General features: G+C 34.1%; 1 protein-coding gene across 1 annotated transcript in view; it reads right to left on the reverse strand.

Annotated features, from left to right (window-relative positions):
* Positions 1-22,109, reverse strand: part of CNTNAP5 (contactin associated protein family member 5) — an 861,232-nt gene that overhangs the window by 421,373 nt on the left and 417,750 nt on the right. The window contains exon 7 of the mRNA XM_079133610.1: positions 17,090-17,233. Within this exon, the coding sequence (XP_078989736.1) occupies positions 17,090-17,233 (144 nt within the window). The remainder of the gene's footprint in view (positions 1-17,089; positions 17,234-22,109) is intronic.

Below are 22,109 nucleotides of genomic sequence, written 5' to 3' on the forward strand. Positions count from 1 at the left end.
GGACTGTACTAAAAATTTGTTAGCACTAATAAACAAATTCAGTAAAGTTGCAGGACACAAAACATCACACTTCCTGATTTCAGAATGTATTACAAAGTCATACTAATCAAAATAGCATATTACTGATATACTGACACATAAACCAATGGTACATAATCCAGAGCTCAGAAATAAATCCATGCTCACATGGTGAACTGTCATTTTAAAAGGGTATCAAGAATGCAAAATGTGGAAAAGATATTTTCTTTAATAATGTTTAAAAAGAGGATGCAAACCTACAAAAGGGTTATATTGGAAGCTTTGTCTTACAAAAACTCATTTAAAATAACTTCAATATTTAAATATAAGACCTAAAACTAAAGCTAGTTAAAAAATAATAATTTTGCAGTTTCAGGTCTTATATGTAAATATTTAAAAGGAAAAAAATGTCTTTGCTTGACATTAGTCTTTACAATAATTTTTCTTAGTTTTTTTTTTTTTTTCTTTCCTTCTTTCTTTCTTCTTCTTCTTTTTTTTCCGCTAAAGTACTGGAGATTGATCTCAGGTATGCTCTACCATTGAGCAACATCTCCAGATCTACTTTTTAAATTTTGTTTTTTTTTTTTTTAATTTTGAGACAGGGTCTCACTGTTACTGAAACTGGCTAGATCTTCTGATCCTCCCACTTCAGCCTCCAGAGTAGATGAGATTACAGGTGTGTATCACAATGCCCAGTTTGATAATTACTTAAAATATGGCATCATAAGCACAAACAGTCAAAGTAAAAATAATTAAGTAAGAAAATGAAAAGCTTCTGCACAGGAAAGAAAGCAATTGACACATGAAAAGACCATGCACAGAATAGGAGAAAATATTTAAAAACTCTGTATCTGATAAGGAGAATATTCAAAATATCTAAGGAACTCATCCAACTCAATAGCAAAAAACAAAACTCAAGCCAAACAAAACAAGAAATCTGATTTTAAAAACTGGACTAAGAACCTAAATAAGAAATCATTCAAAGAAGATATTCAGTTAGCCAACAGGCACATGAAAAAGAGCTCAACACAGATAATCATAAAGGAAATTCAAATCAAAACTACAATGAAATATCATTGCAAATCTGTTAAAATAGCCATTGTCAAAAAGACATGAGGTAAGATGTGCTTATGAAGATATAGAGAAAAAGGAAATCCTTGTACACCATTCACAGGAATATAATTGGTAAACCATTATAGAAAATAGTATGGGAAGTCCTCAAAAACTTAAAAATAGATCTACCACACTATCTAGCAATTCCAATTCTAAATATGACCCTGAAGGAAATAAAATCAGTAGCTCAAAGAGGTATCTGCACTCCCATATGTATGCAGCATTACTCACAATAGCAAGTAACCAAGACATAGAAACTACAAGAGTATCCCTGAAAGATGAATCGATAAAGAAATATATATGATATGAAATATATATGTATATATGTTCATAATTATATATAATTATACATGTTACTATGTATAGTTGTATGTTATTTTTCAACTATTTGAGGGAAATCATCCCACAAATGAATGAATATGAATATCAAGATGGATGAACTTCTAGTACATTATGCTAAGTGAAATAAGTGAGGTGCAGGAAAACAAATCTGTGGAATTTTAAAAAGTTCATCCCATAAAAGCAGTTAGCAGGGGCTGGAGGGTGGGGAAATGGACACATGCTGATCTAAGGGTACAAACTTTCAGTTAAAGATGAACAAGTTCCGAGGATCTAAGTCACTGCATGAATAATGATGGGTATGTTAATTGTAATTTGTGATAATCATTACATAATGTATGTTTATATGAAAACATTACATCAAACATATTGAATAGATGCATATATTTATTTCTTAATAAACTATTTAAAACAAAAACACAAAAGAGAATATGCTGTTGTAATGCTTAAAGTCAGGGTTATAGATGGCCTAGATCAACACTTTCAATAAAAGTGTAATAAATGCAATATGTCAAGTCTTCCGACATATTTTAACAAGGTAAAAAGAAATAGATTAACTAATTCATCATTTAACACAAAGCATACAAGTGTTATGTAAATATGCAATCAATATTAAAATCATTTTACTTTTTCATATTCTCTCCAAAATCTATACATTTGACACTTAACAAATATCTTAATTTGCCCTAGAATAATACTTCAAATGTTTAATAGACACATATGGCTAGTGGTTACCATATTGAACATCACAAAGCACAAGTCTAGTGTATTGCTATAAGGCAATGGTAGAATTGCACTTCCTAACTCTGATACTGAGAAGGAAGAGGGATTACTTCTTTTTTTTTCCCCCAGTACTAGTGATTGAACCCAGTGGTGTTCTTCCACTGAACTACATTCTCAGTCCTTTTTAATTTTAATTGTAAGACATGGTCTCACCATGCTGTCCAGTTTTTCCTCTAACCTGTGAGCCTCCTGCCCCAATTTCCCAAGTAACTGGATTATAGGCATGTGCCACTGGGCCTGGTTTGTGTTACTTTTTACATGAAAATATTCATATACTGATGTTTACTGGTCAAAGAGATTGTGGTAGAGATCTCTAGCTCCTATTCAAGATCCATTCTCCTTACTTTTCTTGAGATTACAAAGTCCATGAACTTAAGGTAACCACATACCCAACTGGGTGACTACATTTCCCCACTTTCCTTGAATATATGTGTGGCTAGGTGACTACAGAGACTACTGGAATATCTAAAGTAGGCTTATTGGGAACCTTAGAATGGAGAAAGGCAATGGAATGGCTAATCGGAAGGACTTGAAGGATATAGAAGGACTGACAAAGGTACTTTGTAGGACTGTTGGTAGTGTTTTTGTTTTGTTTGGAAAAGTGGGCCTTATAGACAGGAATAGGAGCATTTTATGTGGTCTCCAGATTCCTAATAATCTTTATAGGCTGAATTGTGTACCGCCTAAAATTCATTTGTTGAAGTCCTAGCCCCTAGAAACTCAGAAAGTGACCGAATAGGAAGAGCTAACTAGCTAACCAATTGAAGAGAGACCAGTGCTGTCTCATGATAATTTCTGCTGCATTTGGGGGCAGGTTCTAGGCCATGTGAGTGAGGAGAGACACCCAAATACCATCTTTTAACACTATTTCCAGGTAACTCAGTCAAACTGGGCCAAGGATCCCTTAATGTTGTTCGTATATCTCTCAGTCCAGAGAAGGGCAGCCTTCTTCAGAAGATGCTCCATGATTAAATAGGGAGATATTCTACTTCAGAGTATCTAACTTAACTCTGAAGTTCATTTCAACATAGTTATCACTATATAAGTTTAAATAAATATTTATTATTCAACTCCTATTTATAGTGTGTTTGCTTGTTCAAAGGGAATTCAAATTACTCCTTTCTCTTATACAAAATCATTAATTTATGCAATATGTATGGATCAACATTTTACAATAAAATTTTTAATTCTAGTTAAAATTTAGAAATACAGTGATCAGAAAAGGATATACAATAGGCAGAAAACATACAACAGTAGTTAAGTACAGATTTGCAACAGGTAAGCCAGGGATGGAGACCAAGTTCTGTACTTATTCATCATATATCTTGGGTGGGTTACTTTAATATTCTTGAGTCTTATTTTTCTCAACTGTAAACTAAAGCCACAAATAATTATTCATCTTATAGAACTTTTTCAAATACTGAAATATAAAAATATGTGAAAAATCACTTGAAATATTTGGGACATGCTAAATATTTAATGTTACTATTTTCATTATGATGTGTATTAATAACAAGGAAAAAGGAAATTGAAAAGTTCTTTAAAAATGAAGACCAAAAAATATACACCTGTATAACATTGATGCCTTTGATCAGAATTTAAGCATTTTTTCTTTCTGCTTTTCTGTATCTTTCTAATTTCCTATGATCCAATAATATTGATATTTTTCAAGAAAATTGAGAAGGAAATATTATTTTTGATATCTTCTTGGTTCAAATTTTGAATCAATAGTTTTCTGGCTAAGTAACAGTAGTGAGACAGTTGTGAAATATTCATCAAAGCCTGCCTAAAAGAGAGACATCATTCAGGACTTCCCAGTCTTCCATTTTCCTTGGAAATTTGGAAGTGATTACTCCTTGAGAAGACTCAATTCTCAGTGTGGTTCTGTGCAAATACACTGTGTGGATGAACATCTCCCATTGAGCATATAACTGAAGTAAATAGTGGATTTTAGAGCATCCCTCATTCAAAAGGACATGAGATACATGGCTTATGGAGAATAAATATATAGTCTTGTTCTTGATACAAAGTCGAGTTTTAAAGGGCCCAATCATCCTGCAATTTTTCATTTTTAAATTATCACTAGTTTTGAAGGTAAGATGTTTGTTTAACTACCAGGTCATATTGATGCAATGAAGACAAATACAAACATGTTTCAAAGGGCTTTCTTCCTTGGTTGAAGCAAGGCAAATTTTAAAACTTGTTAAAGTTTCAGGAAAAAATTGAAATAATAACTGGCCACCATTGAGAAGAGCAGATATCTCCACGGACTAACTGACAAGTGGAGCAATGAGTTGAACTAGAGTGTTAGAGAAAAGGTAGGTTAAAATGGCTCTGAAACAAAATGATGTCAAAAGAGAAGGATAAGCTGCCTGAAAAAATCGGAGATGGAATAGGAAATGGTAGTTTTTATGAGAATAGTAACACAGGAAATTCTCAGATAGAAGAGTACATAGTTCAGGTGCTTCAAATACAAGCACTTCTACAGAGTACTAAACTTCAAATGTGAGAAATTCTTTTCAATATAATCAATTAAATGGGCCCATAAATGAGAGTTGTCCTTTCAGTATTTTTTTAATTGAACCTACTCATAGTAACAAAGTTAAAAATTCATGTTTTACTAATCACAAAAGCTTAGACCTATTTTGAGATTTTGTCCTTCATACATGTGTGAGACATGCTAATATTATGTAAGACTGTTCAGGTGACATGAAATTATGAATATAGGTATGTCTCCTTTTGTTTTCCCAAGTGACTCCTTTAGATGTCCAACCTTAGAGTTTTTAAGGGAAAAAGGAGATTTGTGGATGTGCCAGTAATTCATTTCTGAGTTTCAGTTCTGATGTCACCCCTATTTGTCCTCTTTTGATAATGGAGTTGGATCCTATAAACATTTCTCTTTTGTCCGCTGGCTTAATTATTAGTATTAGGATTTTTTTTTTTTTTTTTTTTTAACCAGGGATTGAACTTGGTGGCACTTAGCCACTGAGCCATATCCCAACCTTTTTTAATTCTGAGACAAGGTCTTGCTAAGTGACTTAGCCCACCCCTAAATTGCTGAGGATAGCTTTGAACTTGTGATCCTCTAGCTTAAACCTCTTGAGCCTCTGGGATTACAGGGGTGTACCGGCACTCTTTGCTAATTAGACTTTGTCAGTAGTGGCTAAAGGGCTGCTGAAGGGTGAAAGAGGAAGAAAGATACTTCCAAGTTCCTCTCTTCCTGTCGTTTATTAGGAAACTCAGGGCTGTGCATAGGTAAGTTATAATTTCACTCTCTCTACTGGAGATAGAGTCTCCAGATACTCCAGATAGTGAAGACTCAAGTTCTCTAGGTTCTCTGGTAAGATTGAGAACTGTAAGCCTCATTTTTCCCTGATAATCACACCCTCTTTAAGAAGTCTGGACAACGGGTAGAAGAAGCTTTCCTGCTCTTGTTCCTTCACTGTCCTTCCTAATCCCTTAGAATCCTCTTTTAACCATTTTAGTAGTGAAAAACCTTCTGCTAGTGAACTGTTTTAAAAATACACTGCACACACACACACACACACACACACTTTCTTTTTTTTTTTTTTTTTTTCTTTCTCAAACAGCCTGGGACAGAGAGAGACTTCTTCTAAAATTTGTAACAAAAGGTGTAGAGTTTCTCAAAAGTCAGTCTATAGTCCCACATGGAACAGATTTCATATTGAGTCCTGGTGCTTCAAAAAGAAACACTTAGAGCAGATTGTTAGAAATTTATAAAGACAGATAAAACATATAATTGTACCTATAACATCTGCTCTAAAACTTAACCTGGAGTTTTTAGCCTATATCCATTTTTAGACTTCAGGGGCAGCAATGAGACCACAAAAACGTTCTGCAACAGAAAATGTAATCATAGTTTTCATTGTATTATTGAAGGGGTGTGTGACTCTTATGATAGTATTGATCTCTGACCTAAGCTTTAACATTGCATTTGTAAAATGCCATGTATAGGTAAGAATAGAGAACACTTATAGGAATATGTTCTATACAGGGAACACTCAACAAGAAACAGTGAGCACAATGGAAGAACAAGTGAGATCATATCATTAGCTACTGTTGATGCAAATTGAACAATATCCCAGGAATCACTTTGTATGTGTAAAGTATGTATTATTAGTTCTACCATGTAGATAAAGACTTTGAAGCAGGGAGAGCTTTAGTAACATTATCCAGATTCAGTATCAATTATGAGATGATGCTGGGACTTTGTCGTACTGCCTTCAAAGATAAACATCATCTTGAAAAAGTTGTTCCTTCATTCATAAACACTTTCTGGACATCTATCAAATATTCAACACCATAAGTAACACAGAAAATTGTTTCTTTTCTGAAAACTGCCAAACAGAGTTATGGGAATCACTATGTGAAATAAATAGACTGGAATAAAACATTATTTCTTATATCTCCACTTTGAGATTTTGTAAATACTATACCTCTGCTTGGACTGCCTTTCTCTCTCCTTAGAATTATCTGGAAGCTGCCCCTTCTTCAAAGTTCAGGTAAAGTTTCTGCATTCCTAATGAAGTCTTGAACCTACTAGCCATGTGATTTTGTTTTCCTTAAACACTTGGGAACCATGTTAGATTCTTGCCAGCAGGGTAACATGGCTGGTGCATGGTAGTAAGAAGCAGTGTTGGGCCACATAGGCAGGGACCTGGTGAAAAGTTTCCCAACAGATGGGTAGAAAACAGAATCATGGAAAGTAAGCAAGGTTAGGAAACAAACAAAAGTTTGTGTGAAATCATGAAGGCAAATGATATGAGAAGGAGAGGGGTAACAATCAAACTGTTGGCAGGAAGGTTTAAGAGGATAGCTCAGGGGAGCACCTTGGCTTTGAATTCTGAGTGATGAAATGGTAACATAGCACTCAATGTGCAGATGCTGAGAACAGGAAGAGTTTAAGATTTCGCATCTTTATATTCATGTAATATTGGCTACACACACAATAAACACTCAACATTATATTTTGATCAAGTGCTAAGTTGAGTCCTGTTGTATGCACAATTAAGGGAAGCACGTGGGTCTCAGTTTTTGAAAGGTTGGCATGAAACACTTTTGGATGTGGTGAGCAGAACGCTCACCCTGCCCTAACTCACCACAGAACCAATGTAGACATTGCCCTATAATTCTCAGCACTGGGCTCCTTGAAGACATTAGAAATATACCAGAGTTGAGAAGCAGGACAGATACATAGCAGGTTTACACTGGCATGACCTAATGCTATTTTAGTATTTTAAATTTTCAAACTTCCACATTTTTGCTCAATAGTCACTGGTCCAAATCTCCGCATTAGTTAGAATTCTCTATCGGAACAGAACCAACAGGAGGTATGATTATACAAAGGGAATTAACTAGATTGGCTTACACATCAGAAACTGAATAGTCTACAATGTCCACTGGAAGTAGAGAGCTGAGTCTGGGAAGCATGAATTCCTATGCAGGACTCTTTGACATCTCCTGCATGCAGAAAGAAGGGCCTGGAAGTCAGATGCCAGACAAGGGAGGTGCTGAGTACTGCAGGACAAGTGGAACATTCATCCTTCCCCATCACTTTTCTTTCTCTCACTTAAGGCAACAATTGTGCCCTAATGCTCTCACATTGCAACAGACACTCAGGAGAGATTTCTTTGGTAATTAGCTAATGACACAGGGGCCATTTCTGAAACACCTCATTGCTTTCTAACACCCAGGGAAGAAGTGCTGCTCATGGGCCTGCTCAGCCTTGTGTGTATGTGTGTGGGCATATTTTTTTCTTCAGTTTTATGTGAAAGTCATTCAGGACCCTAGGAAAAAAAATAGATGTATAATAAAAATGAATAAAAGCTGATGGTGTCATGCTTTCCAGACAAGAAGGAAGAAGAGTGTGAATGACACAGTTGCTGACTATATATCATTGACTTTCTCTAGCCCTGACTATAAAGTATCTTTCAGTATAAAGTGTGGATAATAATGTCTGCCCCCTGCCTGACTCACACAGATGTGTCAGAGACAGAGGAACTAATATGACCCTGGCTCCATCAGTTATTTCTCCACTTGCTGCACCTCTGGCATGAGCATTGTGGTCTGTGGCATCCTGTCTATAGGAAAGCTCTGTGAAATAACATGTCTTCAAATGCAGGAGCTATCGTTGCTGCTGCAATTGGGAGAAAAAAAGCAAAAAAAGTGAAACATGCTCAGTTCCTTAGTAGGAAATAGTACACAAGAGAAAATCACCTGAGTTGATTTCGACTTTCATTTATCTCCATTCTTGTAAAGTCACTTGAATATTCATATGACTAGACAACATCAGGTGGAACTGGTAGAATAAGCAGACTCCTTGTTCACTGTGGGTTGCACAGAACTTGGTGAAGATTTAGACAATAGAGTTGAATTAAAAAATGCATAATCTGTAACTCAATAATCTACATTTTCAGTAATCTATTTTAAATTTCAGAAAATTACTTTTTCACTATAGTTATAATTTGGGTAGTTTTTCAGCAGTAGAAATTTAGACAACTCAAATTTTAATGTACTTGATTCTTAAATGAACAATGGTGAATTGATTTAATGTTTTAAGTAATATTTATAAATATAGATTGAAAATTTTAAAGATATTGGAAATATTTTAAGAAAAGTATTAATATTAAAAAGCAAGACATAAAATTCTCAGTAAAATATGGTTTATGCTATATAAAACCATTCATTTAAAATATGAAACTGAAATGCATATGGATAAGAACAGCATTTCTCTATCTGATTGGCATTAAATTTTGTACATTTTGCATTTGCATTTTAATTAAGGAATATATAGATTGGGTGGGACTGGGGCTTAGTGATAGAGTACTTGCCTAGTATGTGTCAGGCTATGAATTCAATCCCTTCACTATATATATATATATATATATATATATATATATATATATATATATATATATAAACACTATGTATTTTCCCCCTTTTTGGTGCGAGGGATCAAACTCAGGGCCTAGCACATGCTAAGTAAATGATCTACCCTTGATCTACAACCATAGTCATTAAAACATTTTTCAAACCATTCTGAAGTTTTTTTTTTTTATTATCTCCAAGTAATACTTTCCTCAGATGCATTAATAACACTGATCACCTTAGAAAATAAAGTCAAAGCTGGTTGCAGTGGCACACACTTGTAATTGCAGTGACTCAGGAGGCTGAGAGAGGAGGATGGCAAGTTCAAATCCAGCCTCAGTAATTTAGTGAGACGCTTTCTCAAAATAAAATATGAAAAGGGCTGGAGATTTGGCTCAGTGGTTAAGCGCCCTAGGTTCAATCCCTAGTACCAAAAACAAAAGAAAAAAGAAAGTCATAACACCAAGAGGAAGACTCATGTGATGGTACTAGGAGATGGGACCTTACTGAAGCTCAGACAATCCTGAGCCCATGGGATTAATGCCCTTAACAAATAGGCCCAAGGAAGCTTGTGGGGCCATCTGTGGTATGGTGTGAGGACATAGTGAGATGTTTACAGTTTTCAACCCAGAGAGGCTCCTTCTATGTCTCTACCATGCTGGCACTCTGACCTATAATTCCCCAGCTTCCAGAACTGTGGGATATAAAGTACAGTTGTTTATAAGCCACCTGGTTTATGGAATTTTGGTATAGTCACCCAAATGGGTCAAGACAATGATCATTCCATTGTTAATTTTTTTTTCCACTTTAAGTCACATTACCCTTCTCATGACCTTGAACTGTTCAATCTCAATTTTCCCAGAGAAAGAAAGCAAGCATCTGCTCAGGGAACTTATAACTTAGAAATTATTTTTCCAGAGTATGAGAAGCACAAAGCACAGAGCAGGTGATACGAATGTCAGACTGGTCAAATGGCCGTGGAAGGCAGCAGGAATGTGGAGAGAGAAGACGTGATATGTTAGCTGCTTTTTCAAATGATTCCTTCCATCAAGGGAAAGTATCATTTATCACAGAGCATACTCACAGAGATGAAACATGATCCTGGGGACAAGCTGAAGAGATTATAGGCTTCACTAGACAGTAGGGAGTTTTCAGTGAACAATTTTCATGAGCTTCTGGGTCACAGGAAGGTAAGACAAAGGTTGCTGTCAATTGATTTTGTGTGTGCACATGTGTAAGTGTGTGTGTATGTGTAGATGTGAATGTGTGTGTGTTCTCAAGCATACACACACTTAACTCTTAGAGTTTTCTTGACTGTAGAGTAGCAAGAAATCAACAACTATGCTCCAATGATTTGCATGACAACAGAGATGCAAACGAAAATGAAAAACTTCACAAAATCCGCTGTTGTTACTTATTTGTATGTCTATTTTACCCACTTCACGGTTCAACATAATTTTTTAAACACCTTATTTTAAAAGAGTCCATCATTTGATCAAGCCTAGATTAGAGCTGTCACTAAATTTCCTCAAATGAATGAGATGGATAAAATAACACTGTATTTACTTCAAACCCAATTTATGATTTATATAATTCAGGAGTGAGCTAAAATTCAGATTCAGAAAAGAACATGAGCTTCTTCCAATCTACTTTTATTATTTGGAAACTGGATGTGATTTTATTAGTTATCTATGTAATGTGGCAAATAAATATCGGCATACATGCCAACTGTTGAATGGATGGGTAGATGTTTTACTGAGGAAGAGCTTCAATGTATTGGATGCTAACTGTGGACCATGTATTGTACTAAGCACACTGCAGACAGATTTAATCTTTATATTAACACTTTGAAGTAGGCATTCTAATTTTTCCCCATTTTTTTTTTATGAGGGTGCCAATGTTTGGCAACTTTACCAAAGTTCCTTAGCTGAGTGAGTGATGGAGTAGGGGTTAGGAATCTAGGCACTCGCTCTCCACCATTATGTAACATCTGGTGCTACCATGAACACTGGATTGAGAAGATCATTAGGTTTCCCACTACAGCAAGTTGAAAGGTATTCTGTAATTAATTTGCAATTTTATTCATGAGGCAGGGATTATCATTATTTGTGCTTATTATTGGCTATTGCCCATCCAATTCCCTGATTTCAATGATTTGATACAAAGCCATAGAAATTAATTGACATGGTCAATCAGCTCCAAAGGTGATTCTATAACAACAGTCTTGGCTACTAGTCACTTTTAAAAATAATAATCATTTTAAGACATACAGTGAAATGAATGAGATTTCAGACAACTGCCACGCAATCATGTTACTCTTTTTGCCTCTTGAGAGGAGATAAGGTGCTCAGGAAAGGACGGTTCAAAAGAAAGCATCATTTCTCATGGAATGCAAGGTATGAAAATTAATCATGTTCAGAAAACCATCAGGGCAATATATTTTTTATATTATGCATATTATAATCCACATTACAGGTACTGTACACACACTTCAATGGGCCATTTACTTTCTGATTGTTTATTATATGGTGTTGTATTAGCTAGGATAGAGAATTTGAGGAAGAACAGAGAGTTATTTTTTATGTCTACTTTAAGCTGTTAGTTTTACTGCATTTCAGAATGTGCAGGATCGTCCTGTAGTCAAATCAAGCTATAAAGACTAAATTGAATTATCCCCATGGAACAGCTGTTAAATCTCCAGGGAGTGGGCAGGTCCCACAAGAAAGGGATGACAGATTGCATTGAGGATGCCACCTGAATGCAGTCTGCAAGAGAGGCTTATGCTACACAAGGCAAAGGCTGGTGCTTTTGTGAGCCTCAAATCCACATTTTATAATTTATGGGCATTATCATGCTCTTACTGCCTGATTTGTTGATTTCTTAAATCCCCTGATATACTGAACTTCACAAGGCTCTATAGCTAAGAGAGAATCTGTGAACACTGGAAAAGGGCAAAAACACCGTTCCTTTCAAAAACCCTTACTGGGCACTGCAATGACTTAGTGACTCAGAGCACAGCTTATTTGATGTCATTGGGGGAAATTTTAAGCATGACTACAGAAATTAAGTAGTTTGTACCTCAGTATTTAACAATGCAAACCATTCCTTCCCACAAGGAATTCCAAAGAAACAGACCAGGTATATGAGTGTTTGTGTGTGTGTGTGTGTGTGTGTGTGTGTGTGTGTGTGTGTAGTGACAAGAATTCTCACTTAAGCAAGGTGGTGAAAGCAATTTGGAAGAAAAATTGTGTATGTTTCTTCTTTATATTGTGAAGGTGAAAACTGAGGTTTTCTCCCTACACAATAAAACAATATTCTTGGGAATGTTTTTCAAGTGCATTAGTGCTAAGTGGATTTTCTATGTCTCATATTAATTACACTGCCAATTAAACCCTGAAGAATAAAGTATACTAGCCAAGTTTCAGGGAACTTACTAAATGTGATGGTAGTTAAACATCACAAAGACATTTGTTAAGGTTACAATTAATGATTTTCTCAAAAAAGAAAGAAGATGGAGGCTGCCAATATTCAGAAACTCATGTTTTGTCTCCTTGTTATCTCATTTTTTATTCAGTAACTGTATTCAATATATCTCGTCATTAAAGATATTTTCTAGTGTAATATGCATGGAGATTTCTTTTATGAATGTTGCCATAGGGATCTTAGTTATTCATATCTAAGGCTCAGACTCTCATTTTTAAGTACTTTTATGAACAATGGAAGTGAGCAATGTTTTCTTAAGCTTATTGTGTTACAACTTGCTCTACAGAATCAGAGCACAATGGCAAGTACAGTTGCTTTTTGATGTTTGTGACATTGGTCTAAGCTAAACTTCTGGCAGTGTATGATCCCAGTTACTGAACTTAAAAAGGAACTGATATATTATGAAATAATTCTTGGAAATAGTATTGTGGAAAGGATGGAATGAATGCATTTCCATGGCTTAAATCTTCTGAGCCAGACTTAAGACAAATGTCATTAGCAAGATGATGCTTAGATAAATTTAGGAGGTGAATAACCTAAGCTCATGTGGATAAGTGGGAGAATTGGCAGGAGCCTTGTGTGTGAGCCAGAAGCAGTCAGGTAATTGCAATTGGTGTCACTTCTGGAACCAGTCCAGAGAGTAAGCCTTTCTTAGCATCATCTTAATTCTTCCCAACTAAAAGAGTCAGAAACTTTGTGAAAATCTTTAACAATAGCAACCTTTAATCCTGGTGTGGTTTTCCTCAAGCAAATATTTCTTACACCTAGGAATCCAATGGCAATTTGGAAAAATGAGTTAAGGCAAAACCCCAAAACATAAAGCTTTCTTTATAAATGATATGTGTCAAGGGAAAGTAAAACAGTCTCATTTGCATACATCTTTTCCCAGATAGCTCAATTGACAGAATTCAGACAGGGGTTTGTTTGTTTATTTTTTCATATTTTTTTAACTATAAATGGACACAATGCCTTTATTTTATTAATTTATTTTTATGTGATGCTGAGGCTCCAATCAGTGCCTCACACATTCTAGGCAAGCACTCTACCACTGACCTCCAACTCCAGCCTGATAGGTTTTGTCTATCAGTAATACAGTGACTTATTCTTGCCATGAATTTAAAAAAAAAAAAAGAAAGAAAAAGAAAAAAGAAAATAAGTTTTAAGGAACTCCATATTCCTCCTGCTAAATATCACTAAACCACACTGAAAATTATGTGTAAAAGAAACCTAAGATGCCAACTGATGAAGAAAGGACAAAAAGCATATGTAATGACTTCAAGATCCAAAACACAACAAGGTGGAGCATTCCCCATATTTTCTTAGTGTCTTATCCCTGCTGCTAAAGAACTAACAAAAATCCAGAAACACAAACTGGTATAAACAATTAAAAAAAAAAAATAATACCAATACCAAGCCTGCTTTCCACAGTCAAAGGATGAGAAAATGGGCAACAAATTAAGACAGTATTTTTAGACAATAACTATTCAACCTAGGACAAATGCCATATGCAAAACTCTGGCTGCAAAGCCTTCCAGCTGCACTGTAACACACTGTCTCAAACCCTAACCAGGAATGAAGGAAATGAATCTGGGAATAAATCTAGGACCTGGAAGAAAAATCTTAGGAATCTGGGAAATTTATCCTTGTCAAAAATACCAAGTGTTTCATTGTGATGTCAGTGAAGATTACATGGGGAGCCTGGATATCTACCCCACTCAGCAGTAATGAGGGATACCATCCACTGCCCACAGATGGGATCAGGATGTCTTGGTGGACTTTCACCATAGTTCAATGATAGCAAGTGAAGACCCATCCTTCTGGTAATAATGTCACTGGAGAATGGTCAAGAGAGGAATCAGTGAAACTCTAGTGGGAAGTTGTAACTCTCACATGCTTGGTAGTAACAAATACTATTCCGCCTTCAGATATCAGTGGAATCTCAGTGAAGAATTTGTATTTCTATCCCAAACTACTGTTATTAAGGCAAAACCTCTCCATCTCCTGAGTGGACAGGGTCACCAGAAGACGTTAAACTGAAAGCCGAAAAAAGATTCACTGTAGCATGATACCTAAAATACACAGGTTTGCTTAAAAGAAAAAATATTCTGTTATACCAAAAACAGAAAAAAGAACTCAAAATGAATGAAAAAGACAATCAATAAATGCCATGTAGATGACAGAGATGTTAGAATTATCTGACATTTTAAAGCAGCCATTATAATAAAAATGTCTCAAAGCCAAGTACACATTTGAGATGAGTGAAAAGTAGAAGTCTCAGTAACAAAAGTCTTAGCAAGGAAATCAAGACATCAAATGATAAGAAGAATGGTATTAAAATTTTAGAAATGAAAAATATTATCAGACCTAAAAGATAATAAGTAGGTACAATAACAGAATGAAAGAAACAAAGAAAAATAATAGTAAAAAGAATGACATAATTTGAATAAAACATAAAATAGAGTGAGAAATAAGATTTGAGGGATTATAACAAAAAATCAAGTATTCATGTTGACAGAGTTCAAGATGTTAAGAAAGAGACAGATTTATAAAAGCACTTGAAAAATTAATGGCAAAAAAATCCTCAAATTATCCACATGTGAAAGGATACTGATTAGCCCAAGACATAGTCTATTCATTTATTCAAGAAATTGAGCACTAACCACACAAGATAAGCCCAAAGAAATCTATAACATGACATATCACATTCAAACTTTCAAAAACTAAAGACAAAGAAAAATTTTTGAAATCACCAAGAGAGAAATGACATGTTACTTATTAGAAGAAACTAAATTTATCACTGAGGCCAGAGGTAAATGACTCAGAATTTTTCAAGTGCTGAGAGGAAAAAGTACTGTAAACCTACAATCTTATATCTAAAGAACATATCTTTCAAGAAGGAAGGAGATAGAAAAGCATTATCAGAAGAAGAAAAATAAGATAATTTGCCACTTTTAGCCAAAAAGAAGGCTAAAAGAAAGTATTTAAATTTTTAAAAAAATGAAAAAAGAAAGAAAATCAGCCTGGGAAAAAATAATAATAATAAGCAAAAATATGGCTAAACACAATAAACTCCTCTTTTCAAACTCTTGTATTTTCAAACTTTGGTAATTGAAGCAACAATAAAGCTATGTGATACAGTTTAAAGTATATAGAGAAGGAAATATTAAGACAATTATGTAAAAATAATGAAAGGTAAAGAAATTTAAAAGGAAATAAGGCTTATATATTTTATTTAAATTGGTAAAATGAAACCAGTAAGTTATGAGAAGTTATGTATGTGTAATATAGTAACTAACAAACCACTAACAAAAGCTGTACACAGAGATCCAACCCCTAGATAAATCAAAATAAAACTATAAAAATCATTCAAAGAACATGTAGTAAGACAAAAGAAGAGAGAAATGAAAAAAAAAAAAAAAACAAACAACATAAAAAGCAAATGGGCATTGCAACCTTAACACATTAATTACACTAAATGTAAATGATCTAAATATTAAAGGTATTTGGAAGAGTGAATTAAAAACATGACCCAAACATTTTCTGTCAATTAGAAATTCAGTTCAAAGACAAGAATATAGTTGGTTTAAAACAAGATAATGTGAAAGGAAATGTCATGTAAAAATTAATTGGAAAAAACATATATGGCTATATTAACATCAGATAAAATAGACTTCAGAGCAAAGAAAGTCATCAGAGAAAGAGAATACCATTGTACAATGATTAAAGGGCTAATCTGCTAGGAACAAATAACACTACTAAACAGCTACAAAATATGCAAAGCAAAAACTGAAAAAACTGAAGCAGACATAAAAGAAAAAATCTTTAACCATAGTTGGAAACATCAACATCTTTATTGAGTGCCTACTATGTTCAAGGCACTCTGCTACACATTAAAAATACAATAGTGAAAAAACGAAGACATTGTCCTGACCCTCATGAAACTTATGCCTTATTAGGGAAAACACATGTCACCTAATTAGAAAATCATTTAACATATCAGGATTATAAATGTAACAAAGGGAATCTCTAAAATACTAAAATTGTAACCTCCTTTGCTTAAAAGGCCCTCTCTTAAATATCAACAATGGTTTGACAACTATGTAACTCCCAAGTGCTTGAATTTAATGGAAAATTCTTTGCTTTGGTTTCCCAGAGATTTTTTTTTTTTTAAATCCATGTGAGCCCTCATAGAATGCATATCTCACCCATAGCTGAAAGCAACCCACAAAGAGAAAAAGCGAGTTCTTCAAATGTCTTTAATACACCTGTTTTTCTCCGGTGACACAATGCACACTCAGTCCCTGCTGGGAGTCTTGCTGTACAGTGTGGACTGAGGTTGATGGGAACCCTAAGAGTACAAGATAAACATAAGCACACAATGAAGGGGTGCAGGGGTGCAGGGGTGCAAGCAAGACTTACCCCAGAGTGACAGAAAACATCAAGATAAGAAAATGAGATAACTTACCACAGTATAGATCTGATGCTTTCGTCTTTTAGCCAGGTCAATTATGTTTACTCCATTGTAGTAAAGGTTTTCAATACATCCATGGAAGTTTTTCTTTAAAAAGGTCCCAGGTTTTCCTGGTACTGGTATTCCTCCAAAACTAAGCTTTATAGTGAGAAAAATAAAAATCAACTCTTTAGTTATAAACTCTGAAGGAGTAGGGAAGGAAAGGAAGCAAGTGCATTCGGTAGATTCAATTGTATGTGTGAGTCAAGTGACTCAAATAATTATAGATGCCACTTGATTACACATTTAAAAGGATACTGATTAGCCCATGTAAAAATAACTGTAATTGCTTGCTTCTTGAGGGCTTATTTTACAAAACCATTTTCACTTCTTTTCTGAACCTTTTTAATACTAAATAAAACAGTAATTTACGGAAGGAGAAAAAAGAAAAGAAAAGAAAAACAGCATCTTTATATTTATCTCTTACACAAACATCTTAGAGAAAATGTCCATAGAAAGCCAAGGGACAAAGAAAACATAACTCTATTCAGCTGAGAGACCTACTTTAAAAGCCTGCATTATACCAAAAAACTTTAAGCACAAGGTTTTTCCCAAATTATTATCTGTGAACATATAAAACAGACAACAAAGCAAATGCCTTATACAGTTTGATAACTCAAATAAGAATCAGTTGAATGGATTCTTACTGAGTTGCCAATAGTGACACTTGTTAAGCATTTGTGATAAAAGGGGAAATGAGTGTCACTTTATAAAGTGCAAGAGTTGTAACTGGCTGTGAAGTGTGATGTCAGCAGAAAAAATTTGTGTACAGAATATAGATGTGGAGGAAGCACCGAAATGCTTACTCATGGTGGATTTGTCTGGAAATATTATGGAATGTTAATTTTCTTTATCACTTTATGTTCAGTAAATACTAATACAAATTATTTTAATGGATATATTATTTTTCAGAATTCTCATGAATACATATTTTCTACCATGTGAAAAAACAAAAGAGAACAGTTTCTATATTTACATTTATTCCAATGTCATTTAATGAGTTACCCAGTTTTTCTCCACTATTTTGAAATGTTGCCTTTAGCCTTGTACTTACTTGACATCCATATTTGAACCTCTTCCCTCTCTTGTACATGCGTACACACATGCATTCTCCTACTCTGAATACCTCCCCCTTGTGTGAAAAGAAGCTCTATACCAAGGATTGCTTCTAGATATTTATTTATTTTTCACAAGTTCCATACTATTGAAAATTGTTTCTTAATGAATTGCAAGAGGTGATAAGGATGACTAATCATTTCGCTTGCTTTTACTTATTGCTGCTTTACTTTTTTTAAATTCTTTTAAAAAAATATTTTTTACAGACTGCAATTTGATTCATTGTACACAAATGGGGTACATGATTTCATTTCCATGGTTGTACACAATGTAGATTCATACCATTTGTGTAATCATACATGTACGTAGGGTAATGATTTCTGTCTCATTCCACCATTTTTCATACCCCCTCCCTCTCATTTCCCTCTATGTAGTCTGAAGTTCCTACTTTCTTCTCTTATTCCTCACCCCAAAGTAATTGATAATGTCCTTCATTTTGTTTCACAATTTAATTTCAGAATTTTATTTGAAATAGTTTGTTGAAATTTTTATCGAGGACTCATTACTTCCATTAAAGCATTTATTCAGAGAAGAATGAATGTTTTAAAATACTTCATATTCCTCTCCAAGAACTCAGTACCTTTTTCTATTTTCAGAATATTTCAGATAAGGTCCTTCAACTAAGGTTGTTATTGTCTTTTCCTAGTTCATATATTCATCATTGAATTAATTCCTATGAATTTCATACTATTTAAAAATTCCATTATATGATTTTTTTCTAATTCACTAATATTTTATCATATAAATACCTATAGTTTTGAGATGCTGGTTCATTTTCCTAACAACATACTTTTGTATATACTTTCATAGCAAATCGTATACTTTTTAAAGATAATTTCTTTGTATTTATGAAGGGTACAATCTTATTACATTTACAAGCACATTTTTTTCCTTTTTCAAGTCTATTTTCTATATATTTTTCTTTATCACCATAACCAAAACTTTCTAAAATCTAGCCACAACTTTTTTAGAAATATTGAATAATAATAATGGTATGGAACCTTCTAAAACCAAATCAAAACTAAAGAAAACAAAAAAATCTTCAATTACCATAAACACCTAACTCTGATTCTGACTTTACTTTAGGGAAACATTCTTCTACTCCCAGTTTACAAAATTATTTGTTTGTTTGTTTTAAATGGAAAAGAACACTTTGTAGTATCCATTTTTTAAAAAAAAAGTTCATGGGAAGGAATTAAAGTATTTCATGTTTATTGCTGAATTGAATTACATTGTTAGATTGTGAATAAATAGATTCTCTCTTATTGAGTCATGTTTGTATATCATTTATTTTGTGATCACATTTTAACTAGCAAATGAATAAAAGCCTGGTTTTCTTTTTTCAAGTTTTTAGATCAAGTCTATATTTGTTTCTGAGAAAAGCTTTATTTTTCACTGTAAGAGTCCCTATGTCTTAGAAAATATTCTGGAAAACACAAAAAAATCATGAATAATTTTGTAAATTCCACAAATATTAAGAAATATTTCTTTAATAGCTTACAAAATTATCTTTCATTTTGATGTCTACCACCTTCTTCAATTTCTGAAAATATTAATGCTCTACTTCACTGTGTTGTGATTTGGGAAAAAAGCAAATACAGAACAAAATCTGAAAGGTAATAGAAAAAGAAAAAGCAAAAACAGTACTTAAAGTACTCATGGTAGAGAGGTTTTATTTGGAGACAAATAATAAGCAGGAGACTGTATATAACCTTTTGATTTTCTACTGCATTAAGGGAAGCAACTTTCTCCATCTAGTCTGGGTGGAGGATTTGGTGAGGAATTTATTGGGGACAGGAGTATTGTTGGGTTGTAGTGTGGAGACTTCTCTTTGCTTCTGAGAGATTGAAACTTGTGGAACATTGGGAAATGTGGAGAGAAATCATAAGACACATCTTGGAAATCCCAGAAAGTTACTCTGCCATGATTCCCAAAGCAGTGATGCTTGCAAGCCTATTAGAGCTACTTCAAGTGCAGCATGGCCTCAGAGTGAAAGAGCTGGAGAGAAAACAGATTAGCAGTGGTTTAAGGGGAGCTCCAATATAGGAAGGCCTTAGAGTTGTTTCCCACTGACCTGGTCACTCTAACTAGCATAGGCCTAAGAGAACAGGATTCAGGGGGAGCTATGAAAGTGCTAACCAGTGAATGTACAAAGGGCTGGTAGCACCACAGACCACGGCAGCAGAAGCTGACACTTGATTCTTAATATCCCAAACCAGGAGAGACTAGGTGATACAAATGGATGGAATACCTTCCTTGATGTAACACAATATCAATGCTATCCAGTTTGGTCTGCCCAGGAAATCTGAATATAATCCAGTGTTTGCACAATAATGCACACAAGTAGAAACAGACATTAACTAATTACTCAACAGAGTTTTTATTGCTATCAGGGTAAACAGAGGCTGATGAGCATGTCAGATCAAGTGAGAGAAAAGAAGCAAAATAGCATTTACGTGTATTTGAGTTTGAGTGCAAACTGATGTGTATATATGTTTTGCAACTGATTTATACTTTTTCATTTTTCAAGTAGAGATTTGCAGTTCTAATTGTACTATTGAATTATAGATGTAGTTCATTATCAGGTAAGTTACATTGGAAAAGTTTGCTTCACATATTGATGCATTTCTTTCCTATAAAATATTATTTTTCCTAAATATTTCACAAACACTTGGTATACAATATTAGTTCTATATTAGTTATTATACTTAATAGACCATTTACATTTATATTTTATCTGATTTATCAAGATTTGGTAATAAAAACTAAAATCTTGCTTACAATTATGTTTTTGTCCATCAAGTCATACATATAAGAGTCACTACTGTGTATGACTAGGATGACCAAATTATTGTACCCATTGTTTGCAAAAATTGAATATTGACTATTCTCAAGCTGTTCTGCTTGATTTAGTTGTACTCTGATTGACTGTCTCCCAACACTTGTTTTTCTCCTTGACTCTATCCATTAGTTCATTCATTTGGCTGCAACTCACAAAAAAGCAGTGTTAACCAAATATTTGCAGTATAAAAAATGTGCAGTTTAATTTTTTTGCATTTATTGAGGTTATATATGGTGCACATATATAGTTATAATAGTTGTTTTAAATAAGGGATCAAAAAGATAAGTTTACAATGATCTTTATCTTTTAATCTTAATTTTTCCTTTCATAAATACTGATTTTCTATCTCTTTTTTCTGTATGTTTGTTATAACTTCAACTTTAAACATTTTAAAATTTTCCTTCACCAATTTCATTGTTGAGGATTTTGCATTTCTATTCAGATTTTGGCATAGTTCATACGTGACGGGTATTGATGAACAGAGAGTATATTTGAGACTGCATAGTCCACATTAAGTGCCATATTTTTTGGTATATGGAAGACACAGCCAGAATCATGGCTTGCCTTAGATCATGGTTTCATCCATTGATTGGAGGCTTACAGTGGTCATAAACTTCCAAACAAAATTTGTCATATCTAAGCAATTATTTCTTGTTAGTATCAACCAAAAAATCTTTTATTTTAACTATTGTGTTAGCAACTCTCATAACCACTTCCAAAAATGATTCTACTTTCTGGGTATAAATTCAATTCCCTAAGTAGTTGTTGAATCTCGACTTTCTGTGAAGCATGAATCAAGACCCTGTGGTGGTATTGAGGGTAAATCATGCACTATCTCTTTCCTCTAGAAATGTAGGGCCTTTCCCAGTGAAAAATCCATCCTCCAACAGAATGATCAAAGGCAAGGTATGGTAAGAACACTAAGAAAAGACCAACTGCTACACAAAGTAGAGTTTTGGGAAATAAATGGGAAACATAACCATTGAGTTGGAGTTTGGAGAAAAACAGAATTTTGAG

Source organism: Sciurus vulgaris, assembly GCF_902686455.1.
Source record: "Sciurus vulgaris genome assembly, chromosome: 3".
Lineage (NCBI taxonomy): Eukaryota > Metazoa > Chordata > Mammalia > Rodentia > Sciuridae > Sciurus > Sciurus vulgaris.